The sequence below is a fragment of the Cupressus sempervirens genome, chromosome 11 (assembly GCF_028749045.1).
Source record: "Cupressus sempervirens isolate cs-2001-9-10 chromosome 11, ASM2874904v1, whole genome shotgun sequence".
In the NCBI taxonomy this organism is placed as follows: Eukaryota; Viridiplantae; Streptophyta; class Pinopsida; order Cupressales; family Cupressaceae; genus Cupressus; species Cupressus sempervirens.
This window is the reverse complement of record NC_143128.1, coordinates 568,487,158-568,500,491: the sequence shown is the minus strand read 5'-3', so window position 1 is coordinate 568,500,491 and position 13,334 is coordinate 568,487,158. Positions and strand designations below refer to the sequence as shown.

The following is a 13,334-nucleotide window of genomic DNA, read 5'->3' as shown; positions in this document are numbered from 1 at the left end:
TGTTTATCATTTGGAATCATTTGTGCATAAAATCAGTATTGGTGAACTTGTTGGCGTAAAGGCATTGTACGGCTCCACATACTTCACCAAATTACCAGAGTCACTTCCATACGGACTCACCCAACACCGTATGCCACTCTCTCTTCACTACTTCGTACCCTCTTGATACACTGCACAGGATCACCATACCATATGGACTGCGCTCCACACCATAAAAACTGTCTTGGCTTTAGCCGTACGATCTCCTGGGTCAATCGTATGGGCTGTCTGTCTACCGTACGGACAACATTGAGTGTTTTTTTGAAGTGTTTCAACTTGCAACCTGTGCGCTCAATCAGAGTATCTCAGAGTTTGCCTTCAAAACATTACAATGGTATCAAAGCAACTGCCTACGGGTTGAGATCCCCTTCAAGAAGTCATTGCCTTGGAGTTGAGATCCCCTTAGGGCCAAGATTGCCTTCGGATCAAGTTTCCCTTTGGATCAAGTTTGTTACATCCCAATTTTTGCTCTATTTGAAATATTCATATAACCGCTGAGGTTTCATGTGAAGTCTGTTGACAAGTAAAATTAGTTACAATCATGTGAAATGGTAAGGTAGTTAATCGTTACAGTTTCATATGAAGTTGGCATACTAGTTAACTGTTATGATGCTATTTTAATGTTATTTTGGAAAGTTGATTATTCATCATGAATTCATGGGAAGTCAAAAGGTGGTTAGCCATTATGATAGGTTATAATTCATGATTAATAACTTGTTATGGTAATTATTATTATTTTGAGGAATGTGATTTAATTGTGGAGAATTTCCTTGTAGGGAGCATGTCGAAGGGGTGGAAGCATTGTCAGAAAAGAATTGGTCACAAGGGCACCAACATCACTGGGCAAATAGATATGAATCTTGAATCACCATGGAAAATAGTAAATGACTAGGCAAGAAAGAGAGTACGTTGGGCAATACCATGAGCTAATTGGTCAACTTTTTTATATCAAGAAAAATATTTTACATTTAATATCATGATAATAACTATTGTCTCTCCATTGTTTTGAGACACCGACGATATTATCGTAAGAATTTAAAATATACATATATATATATATATATATATATATATATATATATATGATGCCAGCTTGATATGTGTATGATACCTATAATCATATATATAGGTATGAATATAAGAATAATCACATAACATGATAATTCTATATATTTTATAAATAGATATTTATATATATAAAGTTATGTTTTGCATTTTATCAAATAACTTCATTATAATTACCCTTCATGTCAACATTGGGACCCAAGCAAGTTGACGCTCATGTATTCAAAACTGCAAAGCCTTTTCCTGATACATAAATCAAGAATTCGTGCCAACTAATGTTCTTGTTTGAAACCGATCAAGAGTTCCTATTAAAAATCACAGCAGATGCGGTTTGGAGGGATCTTGTTTTATTTTCCTTTGCTAAGACCGCAAAGGAACACATCTGATATTTCTGTAGAGTTGGCAACACATTTTCTACTTCTTCCATCTATCTTACTTTCTCTCTCTTCTTAAAATCCCGTGGCCTAGTCCTTGGCTCATGCAAGAGTTGGGAAGAACTCATATATACAACTCCTATGCTCAGGTAATCTTACCTTTGATTCAATAGTTCATGTTTATTATATATTTGCATGAGCGGCCAAAAAAGTGCGTCAATGTCAAATTGGGTTTTATATATATATCAGAGGGCTGAACTATAGGCTAGGTAAGGCTCTCTATTTGTGTTACAATCCATCTCTTGTTATTATATTCTGTGAGCTTTATCCTTTAAGAAAACACCACTCACCTTGAAGATATGCGATAACATAATCACCTTGATAATGAGTGATACCTTTGAAACAAGAGTTTAGTAATTTCCTATCTATCTTTCTCTTTATTGACATCTTGGACCGAGTATCAAGCTACGCGGGTGAAGGCGTACCTCAATGAACTATTTTCGCAAGCAGATTGATATTGTCTCCAAATTATGGATCATTCACGTTCATTTCTTTTCCATAGCATGTTTCTTTTCAATGCAAATAAGTATATATTGCTATCGAGTGGAGGATAGTCATGTTGTAGTCTACAACAAAAATAAACCGCAACCATGGTTAAGCATAGTAATGACTCTGATAAGTACTAAGCTCTGCTGCTTTGATTATATCTAGTTCTCCACTCTCTGCATACTGATTTCATAACCATAGGGACAAAACATAGTCCTCTTAAACATGTTCATTGATGTATTATGCATGAAGTATTCTATGTATAAAAATTGATTCCATTTCTATGATATTCTGACTTACTAATATTTGTTATATACTAGCTGTGGTAGGAATCAATAAGGTATTCAAGGAAACCATATGTTTAAGATTTCATTATTAACAACAGTCTCCTGGGATGCACCCAAGGCTAGTGAAGCCATGTGAATGGGGTGAAGAGGAAGAAATTCTTGCAAGGGAAAGAAACAAAAATTAGAACATCAATATTTGAAATCAAGTTAAGTTTTATAACACATCCAAGTAAGCTCATGATTGTCCAAGTATGCTCAGTTGTCAAGTCGAGAGGTGGAATTAAGTACCAGGATGCTCAATGGATGGACAAGGTGTTCCATGTCTATTCCGGGGAGGGAGGGTCTTTCTTAGATGAGATTATGTGGGGATATTTTAAGTGTCCGTGGTTGGGAGGTTAAGCCCCTGACAATGTTTCCCTCTCCACAAGATGCTAGGACATGCACTAGACAAAGATGAGTTATGCATTCAGGACATTACATTAGGCCTCCTTTTGTGACTCAAGAAAGCTCATGGTTAACCTGGGTAAAACCAAGGTCATTGTCTTCAACTATATGAAGACCTCCCATTTGCACTTCTTTCAGCGCGAGGGTATCGAGATATCATCTACTTACACCTATTTGGGGGTCAAATTCTCGAGACCCTAGTTCACTATTAGACTGGTCATATAGCCCTGGGTTAACAAAGCCTGTGTTCCCTTGCTTTGCTTGAGAGACAGTGCTTCCACCATCACTTCTAGTACACCACGGTCCAAGATGTCTCTTATGAGTTCCTTGATTAGACTGATTGTTCTCTATGGATCTATGGTTTATGGGTCTTCCCTCCTTGCCATTGACTGGGCTTTTGTTGAGAGGGTTCAGATTTTTCTCCTTCAATGTATCATCAAATGTCACTAGAATACACATACTAGTATCATTTCAACTGAGTTCGCAGCTCATCCCTTGAAACTCAGGGTAAAATTTGATTTGAAATGGTTTCTTCACCGTCTTTGAGGATTTGCTAACTCGACGGAGGGTTATCACAATAATTCTTACTTGGCTTATTGCTCCTTTGAAGCGATCCTGGTGACAAACCCAATAGCAAGGCCCATTGCTGGTATGCTCAAGCCTTTTCTCTCTTAGGGCCTGTGGACATTGACATTGACTGTCGGTCTCCCTTGCAGTAGTCATTGGATTATCTCGCTCATCTCCTCCCTATTTATTTGGAGTTGCACAAGCATATCAAGATGGACATCTATAGGTGGTATATCGCCTCGATCTCGATGGATCTCCTAGCGGGGCTCCCTCCCAAGACAACCTTCTATGTTGAGCACTCATTGACATTTAGGATGGTATCATTGTGTGTCCCTCATATGTTGAGCACGTTGGCCTCATGCATTGTGCATTCCTCTGGGCTCCTTCAAAGTGGGATCCCATTGTCTCTGCATCACAACCAGCCACCAGATTAACAAAAATGCTCAAATTTGTTACCTTTGTCACTTGGGTGTGGCCAAGACAAAATTACAATTTCTATTCCATTGCCCCATCTACTATGAGATTCAAGGAGGTTTCATTGTTTGTTTAGGCACTACAAATCCTTAGCTTCTTTTTTCAAGTACATTGATCAGTGGTGCTTGGCACTCTTCCTCCAAGAGACTACTCAGCTTCGTGATCACACCTTACAGCTTCAGCCTACCTCGAGACTGAGGCCTGTTCATCTCATCACATCCTTCTTTGCACTACTCACCTCCACTAGAAGTACCATGCATCCGCTAGGGGTTTCTACTTCAATCCATACCAGATCGGTTAGACCTTGCAAAGATCACGCACCGTGCTGGGAACACTGCACTCCCTGTGGGTCTTAGAGACAATTTGGGAACCCTTCCAGCCTCGACGATTACCTTGTTGTTGGGAGTACTTTGCCACGAATGGGGACCCCTCATGGTGGTGTTTTCTTAGTTCTCTCTCTTATTTTGTTATTTGGGCACTTGCTCTTTTTCTTGTTCTTTCCTTGCACACCGTTTGGCATACTAGCTCCTGGCTGTCTCTTTGTTGTAACTTTCAGTCACTTAGACCAGTTTTTTGGTCTCTTGTTGGACATTAATAATTTATGTTATCTTATTACATACCACTAATTTGGCAAGAGGCAATTTTCTCAAAAAGAGCAGATACAATACTGGATAATACATAAAAGAAGAATTGTTCCATGATGTTGAAAATGATTGTGAATGTTCTCTTGTATCTTATCACTGATGCCAAAAGACATGCCTTGTGCCTACTACTTTTAGAATTCACACTTCATTATCAAAGACTAATTGCTTCCTTGTCTGTTGTATTATGTATCCTTATATTAATCGCTCCTTACCACATCTAATGGTGTGTTATAACATATGGTTAGTCATTTTACTAATCGATGCCAAATAACTGCCATGGCCTGTAAATTGTAATTGATATCCTCACTATGTTGAACAATACAACTAATGTTTGTTAATATCTTCCTTGGCCTTCCACGGAGTTTGAAGTCAGCCTTCAATGTGTTGTACTGCAGCCACACAAGGATCAATTCACAAGATAAGTCACATTGGAATGTTATCGATAATTATGAGTGGATATATTTCCCAAAGTGATGTGGTGTACAAAATTTGAACCAATCTTCATCTCTGTTCTGTATGTAACCTTGAAGCTTTATCTCCAATATAATATATGTTCGACATAACACCTTTCATCCTTCACCTGACAATAAGTGGCTCTTGATCACTCAAGTATTACACCATATAGAAGTTAATGTTAATAGATTCCTCTTTGTTAATTCTTCATACACTGACTATGGACGATACGCAGAGGTCTCTGTCTTTGATAACTATATCATACTCTATCGTCGGTTCTCAAATGTTACTGCTGTTTGTCATAATTTAGAAAACTCCTGATTGGAGGTGCTTCTCGTTATACTTTGGAATGACTAGAAGCCTGCAATTGATATTTTAATCAATGTTTATCTTTAAACATGTCTATAGATACTGCTCATTCAACTGCCTGAGCCTTTATAGTGGTGATTATATTTTTTGTGTGCTTCCTTTGCACACTGATGATATCTTTATAAGCCCTTAATTGCTGTATTACAACTTAGTACTATCATCGTGGGCTCTCCAATAGTTTCCTATCTGCTTTGTCCTACTGTTATTTGGTAGTTGAGATGCTGTAGATGTGATAATGATTCATTAATCATATCATATCAATCTTCCTTTGTCTGACAGGGATATTGATGAGATTGTTACCATATCCATCTTCACTTTGATGTCTTCCAATAATGATCTTTTAAATCATTTTGCAATTTTGCCTCTTTTAAAGACTTCACAGAATTGAAGAAGTACTGGAGATGTAAGGTCAATGTTGGGGGCATTACATCCTCATTCGTATAAGAGCTCATAGTGATCCTAAAAAAGAGGAAATTTATGGTTTAAACTTTTAAACCATACATAATTCAAGGGTTCAAGACACAACGATTTTCTTTTTGATATTCTTTTTTTTGTTCATGTGAGACAAAAGTAGATGTAATGCTTCCTTCCACAGAGTAGCTGGAAGTGTCCCATTTAGCCTATTTCATTCCTCTAGACTGATTTCAGGCTATATCAAGGAAAAAATTGAACTAGTAAATGAAACTATTCAATAAAGAAATTTTTTCAAATGATTTCATTAAATTTTGTAGAGACTAAACTGAATTCAATGGGATTTATTAAACATAACTTTGTAAAGGTGCTTTATTTTTTGGTGGGAGATGAAAAGGTCACATCAGGAATGTTCTATGGCAAAACATTAAAAGGGGATTCAACTCATTTGGATAAGCTTGTTATGTTTTCTGCTGTAGAGTTGGAGCTTCTTGATGGTGCTAAACTTAGGACGAAAATCCTAAGGGGTTCAGTTTCAGTAGTGAGATATCTACCCTGGTTGATTGCAGCCGGATTCACACAAGTTTCACGTAGGAATCTAATGATTAAAGATTTCATAATTTGTTAAGTCTTGCAGGCAAAACAAATTATTAGAATATCTACAAGAGGTTTACATGAAAATGTTTGAACACAATTGTTAATAGGGAAGTCATTGCTAGTGGGTGATATAAAAAGCCCAGCGATCTGGAAAAAAAGTATTCCTTTTGCTTGCCACCATAGATCTCATCAGCTAGGCATGAGGTTTGTCTCCATTCCTGGGTGCCAATCTTGACATGGCTAGGAATTTCAATGCATGATGATAGACATCACCATAGTTTGCAAACTCTATGAGTACTCTCCAAACTGCCAAGTACTCTCCATTTTTTTTGCTGGGCGAGTACTCTCAAGTTTAACTTGCATTTTTACAGATAAAAAACTAGAAATATCAATGCAGGTTAAATGTTGATTAAGATGTATTTTTCACATGCTGTTTTTTCAACAAACCATGCATTTTGTCTTTCAAAACTTCAATTATTAATTTAATACATTTGATTATTGAATTTTACAAAAAAATTATTTTTCTTTAAGAGAATTTAATATTTAGTTCTTTCTAACTTGTTGAGTTTTTTTCAAGTTTTCTCTGGGTTTTCGCCGAGTTGAAAATTTTGGGGCTTGCCCAGTACTCTCCGAGTCTGAGTTTGCAAACTATGGGCATCACATTTGGGTTCAAGTTCAGATGACTTCAGTGAGGTATACTTCGCCGTTGTGTGTGAGGAGCAGTTGTGAGGGTTGGGAGGCGGCCAAGGACAGGACTAAGTTGGCATGTCAAATACAGACCTGTAAAGAAATAGAAAATACTTAACTTTATTACACTGAATAAATAGACAGTTTTTGTTGAAATTTTTTAGAGTTCTTGCTTTCCAATGAAGCTTTAAATAATAGAAACTGTAATTTTTTTACATGATAAAAATAACCACTGCTAGGTTGTGCTTCAAGACAAACTGTGCTGTGCAAAAAGTAATACATTTGATTAAGATATTGTATGTCAAACCTCAATTGTTGGATCATTACTGTCTCGCATGCAATTAATGGAAGCTGCAAGGGCCTGAAAAACATTTAGTTGAGTAAGTCAATTAGTATGATAGAAATTTGATGTTAAAACCTTAAAAAGTAATGATTCTTATGTACCCCAGCCTTCGGAAATGTGACATGAATCTCAATATAAAGTGAAAGTATCTCAGTGAATGTGCATCCTCTATCAAATTTTACTATACAGACTAGAAAGATGCAACGATTCACACAGAAAGTCACTGTTCGTCCAAAGTCGTGTAATTCAAATTGATTCTGAGAAAGTCAGAAAGGTTAATTAATATTCTCAACTACTATTGCATTCAATGAATAGTGATGTCTTACTCTGTAAATCCATAGCAGTAAAAAACCTAACATTAAAAAGTGCATGGTTTACAAATGCCACACAGGGAAATCTGGAAGAGGCCAAAATGAAAAATAAGCAATTGAAAAACACAAAAATTACAACTAGAACCAAGACATCAAAAAGAAAGCAGTGATTTCGCAGCTATTTGCATTTTACCGAGAAAATCTTAAAACAATTGATAAACATGATAAGATAAAAAAAGAAGAGAAATCAGCATCTTCAATTGACCTGAAATAGGTTAATGGAATCCCGAAAGTATATTCAATTATAATAATAAAACCCTAGGATAAACAAGATGAACCTGGGTTGGAAACTTGGAACTATTGTAACATACTAGGTTAAACCAGATGAACCTGGATTATAAAAACAAGTTCAGTAAACACCTAATAAATGTATACAAAAGAAGAACAGTATTGTCAAAGTGGTCAAACCTTGAACCCACATTAAAAAGTACTGCAGCAGAAACCTGTAAAAATACTGGCATTACTCCGATACAAATGCTGCCTCAGGGAAATAACTGGTGTACAGATTTTTCAAGCATGTTGGGTATGTCCCATATTCAGCATGTACTCTGGCCAAACATGTGCTAATACTCAACTGTCTACGTGAGACTGTTGAACCAGTAAATAACCAGGCAGATGTCGGTATAAAAATGAAGCACTTAATATACCCAGGACTGTCCACCTAAGTTTCTGATTTGGGTGTGGATGAGGATGTTGGTACGAGAATCGGGTGCATGGATGCACAAAATTCTTTGGGGCAGTTTTGGATGCGTTTGGGTGAACATATATATATATATGAAAGTATTACTTCAAAAATTTCTATATAGAACATAGATAGTTACCTCTTAAAAAGATTTTTATCTGGATAATCTGAAGTAGACCTCTCTATTTCTAATACTTCATCTTTTTAAGGTGGGAGAAAAGAGAAAACCTAATCATTTATCGAAAGTGAAGTTTGAAACTCATGTCATTGACCCATTCTGTTCTTCCGATTAAGCTGAATGTATTTACCTACCCTATTTTGGAAGTTTGGGTACAAGGACTAAAGAATAGTTAATTGAGCTGTATGAGGTAGGAAACTCTAAGTACGGTTCTAAGGGAAGGCAACTTTTAGAAGTTACTCTATCCCGACCGAGGAGAACAGGCCATTCAACAGGGAGATCCTGAAATTGTGGAAGCATGGTTTGATCAAGCTGCTGAATATTGGAAGCAAGCTATAGCACTTGCTCCAAGCAATTATATTGAAGCACAAAATCGGTTATCTGCGTAACATGCCTATGCACCCTCGCGAGCCCTCCCTGGGTTGGGAAGGATGATTGTGCATGGAGAATCGATCTTTACTGGAATGGGAACTGTGCAGCCCGCCCTTTGATCAAGATACACACACACACACACACACACACACACACACACACACCTACACACCTTTTAGGGATTTTTTGGCCAAAGTTATTTAAAGCATTGCCTAGCTCAAAGTTCCTTGTTTGAAGAGGCCATTGACCCTTCTTGTTTCCCCGTTCAATCTCTGTTGTAAATCCAGTTTAGCAGGAATTCATCATTGCATCGCTGCCCAGGCACAGAACTGCAGTTTAATTCCGCGAACATCAGTTCACTGGAATTATGTATATTGTTTCTATTTAGCTAGGCATTTCTTAACTGTGAACCAAATGCAATCTGCTTTAAAATAAGCGTTTATTTTAATGAAAGAAATTTTCTATGAAACTTTGTTTACTGTAAAATGTGGCACACATTCTGGTTCAAACTGCAGAAAATTTCTCATTGTCTTTGTTATTTAAGCAAGGTTGCATGGGTATGGAGGTACTTGGGTACGGGTACAACTATTTTTCAAAACAGGGGACAGAGGTTAACCAATTTTTTGTTAACTATAATTTTAATATTTTTATACATAATTTGAATAAATGAGTCATGAGTCATGACATTGAGGTTTCAAAACAAGAACACTTATAAAGTTTGTAAATGTGATGCATTATTTTCAGTTTCAGATTTGCAATATGTTTGTAACTTTGTAATAATATATATGTTGAATGTTTCAACCTTAAACTTTAGTTGCATAACAAAGAAGGCAAACTTTAAATATGAACAAGAAGATCATAAAACATATAATGAAATATTGCAAATGATAAAGTTCTACTTATAACTTGAAAGGTGAAAAACTGAAAACCTTTAATAGTTTACTATTAATCAATATTGTATCGAAGTTTCTTGTTTGATTAGAGATGACATCTTTAGGTTCACATCACTGGTTCACTCTAATGCCTTTGCTAGATTCATGTGGATTTGTATTGGTCATCGGAATCACCGATCCAGGGAAATCTTTCTTGTAGTTTTTTATTTTCAGCCGACCTCTTCTCCTTTTGTTAACTTTCAGAAGAGCATCTCGCAATTTGTTGCCCTAGGTGATATCATTATTCTTGGAGACTTCAATGCTCAAACCAAGAATCTACAAACTCCTACACATGACCATGGCTCTGACTCAATCTACACTTCTGAGATTGACCCAAACAGTATGGGACTTCAGTGTACTTCAGATGATGCCTTTGGACCGCTCTCTTATTATGGTTGCCACCTCCTCTAGCTTTGTAAGTCCTCTAGTTTGTTGATTCTAAATGGTCTATTATTCTTTCCTAGGTCTGATCTCTTTACCTGTTGGCCTCACAGTGGTGGTGCGAGTATTGTGGACTATGCCATCACCTCTTCTTCTTTCAATCCCTCCATTCACAGCGTCACCATTTCTCGCCTCCCCTTTGCTGGCCATGCTCTTCTCAGCATTATTATCCATGCTTCATCCCGTTTGTTGCCTTCTCTTCAGCCCCTCCCCATCCTGGTAGACTCTGCCTACACCCCTACCTGCTTTTTCTATCTCAAGGGTGATGGTGAGCTTTTTCCTTCCATCTTAGGAGACTTCTAACACTAGCTAGTTTCAGCGATTTGCATGCGGCCTCTGCCATGTTTGACTTACTTGCTTCTACCATTTGGGTGTCTACTCTTCTTTTTATTCCTCACCGCTCTCCTCCCTCTCTCAGGTCTAAGAGTCAGAATACTTGTCCTATGAATCAATGGTTTGATGCTGATTGTAAAGCTTTCCATCGCTCTGTTCGCTCTGCTTTTGAGACTCACTCTCCTGCCTTCAACTACCTATGTCTATCTTATCTCTGTTTTCTTCGTCACAAAAAATGTTAGGTTGTCTCTTCTTAGTGCAAATCCCTTTGCTCCACACTTATTCAGAATCCTCAAATCTTCTAGCCTACCCTTTTTCCTAGATGTCTCCCCCCGCCCTCCACCCTTGACTTCCACTCTTTGACCTCCCATACCATTTCGCTCTATGATATTCCAAGGCAGCCACATCTTCATTCCACTCCACCTCCTTACTACCATCTGTAAACCTCCTCCAGTATTTATGAGGCCATTAGGTCCATGAGATGTAGCAGAACTACGAACAAGGATGGTTTCAAGCAGAGCTTTTCAAACTCGGTGCTTCGGTCCTTAGATCCTACCTTCCTACACTCTTTAACAGAGTGGTCTGTACAAAGTTTTTTGAGTCTTGGTTGCATCATGTGATCTATCCTATCCATAAGTTTGGACCTGCTTCAGACCCAAGAAACTATAGGACTATCATGATCGGGCATACTTTTGCCAAACTTTATGCCACTGATCTAAACACCATACAATCTAGAGTGCTTGACAAGAGAGGTAGGGCTAAAAGGCAAGCCAGCTTTCGCGCAAACTATCAAACTATGAATCATATCTACACATTGCGAGCTATTATTGAGGAGGCTCGGCACTGCTCTGAGAAAGTCTATTGTTGTTTTCTAGATTTTTGCAAGGCTTTTGATTCTATTCCTAGGAAATTATTTTAGAGACTTAGCAAGATTGGGATCTCAGATATGTTGTTGAGTGCTATTATGAGACTATACGAGAAGGTGATTGGTAGACTCCAGACCCTGGAGGGCTTTTTTATTCTGATTCAGAGTACAATTGGGGTCAAGCGGGGTTGTCTTCTTTCTCCTACTCTATTCGGCTTGTATATTGATGAGCTCGAGGATTTCCTTGTGAACTCCTCACAACCTGGTGAGGGGTGCTATTTGCATTGGGTTTTGATCTCCATTCTCCTTTTTGCAAATGATGTTGTTCTCTTGGCCTCTTCTTCGGACAATTTACAAAGACTTCTTGATGGTTTGGCTTCGTTTTGTAATCAGCATCAGCTAGTGGTTAATTTGGCTAAGACTCAGGTTATGATCTTTAATTACTTAAAGATCTCTCATCTTCATTTCTTTTCTCAGGGTCATGAGATTGCAATCACGTCTTCTTACATGTATCTTGGGGTAGAATTTTCGGGTTCCTATTTTAGTTTGAGACTGGCTATTCAATCCAAAGTTAGTAAGGGGATGGGTTCTCCAGCCTTACTCGAGAGACAGTGCTTCAAACATCATTTTCAAAACACTTCGTCCAAGTTGTCCCTCTTGGACTCCTTGGTTAGACCGACCGTTCTCTATGGATTGGCGATTTCGGGGCCTTCTCTTCTTGCTCCTAATTGGGCCTCTATTGAGCATGTCCAAACATTGCTTTTACGACACATGATCAGATGCCACAGGGTCACACCCCATAGCATTGCTTTGGTCGAGTTTGGAGCTCATCCATTCAAACTTGCACTTATTTTCGACTTGATTCGGTTTCTTCATTGGCTTCGAGGTTGTATACACTCAGAGATCGACTGCCACAGATACTCTCATCTAGCATACCATTCTTCTATTCAGATTATGATATCTGACACTTGTACTAGATCGCGTTGTTGGTACACCCAGGCCACTTCTCTATTGGGTTCAATCGGGATTGAGATTGATCATCTTCCTCCATACTAGTTCTTCCTAGATGCTCCTGCTCACCTCCTCCCCTCACATTAGGTGTTGAACAAGTATGTTAGATAGGATATCTATAGGCTGTACATTATCACTACTTCGAGTAATCCTCCTGGTGGATTATGTCCTAAGATGGCCTTTATGCGGAGCATTTTCTTGAGATTCAAAATGGTATTATTGTGCAACCTGCTTATCTTTATTGGCATTGGTGTCACGCCCTATGATTCTCTTTGGGCTCCTTCAAAGTTGGCTCTCACCGTCTTCGAGCCCGAATCAACCACCATATGGATAGGGATGATCAGATCTGTAGACTGTGTACTTTAGCGGAGGTTGAGACTGCGACCCACTTCATATTTCGTTGTCCTATCTACTATGAGATCAAATGGAGATTTTACTATATATTTAGAGATTGCTATTCTCTTTTAGCGTTCTTCAGCTATATTGACTAGCAATGTCTAGCACTTTATCTACATGAAGCCTCCCAACTTCATGATAATACCCTGCAATTAGTCACACCTCAGTGACATAATTCTGATCAGCTCATCACTGCCTTTTTCTCCCCCTTGTCTCTACCACAGGGTGTGAAAAGGTCATCCAGTATTACTCCCTATAGATTGGTCAAACATTGTACCAATCTTTCTAGGCAACGACACTCCTTCGACAGCTCTCGACGACAATCTAAGACTCTAAATCGTCCATGGTTATATCCTTCTCTGACTGATTTGTTTGTACCAAGGAAGGATCCTTAGTCCTTACCTTGGTATTCCTTGTTTTGTATCTTGTTCTATTTCTTCTTAGTCACCATTT

The 13,334-nt window shown here is 38.1% G+C and overlaps 1 protein-coding gene across 4 annotated transcripts in view; it reads right to left on the bottom strand.

Annotated features, from left to right (window-relative positions):
* Positions 1–13,334, bottom strand: part of LOC149530900 (uncharacterized) — a 359,431-nt gene that overhangs the window by 104,357 nt on the left and 241,740 nt on the right. For all 4 annotated transcript variants that reach the window (XR_016359208.1, XM_089811737.1, XM_089811740.1 and 1 more), the window contains one exon: positions 7,265–7,318. Coding sequence is in view for 3 of the 4 variants with exons in the window: in XM_089811737.1 (XP_089667863.1) it covers positions 7,265–7,318 (54 nt within the window). In the remaining variant the exon portion in view is untranslated. The remainder of the gene's footprint in view (positions 1–7,264; positions 7,319–13,334) is intronic.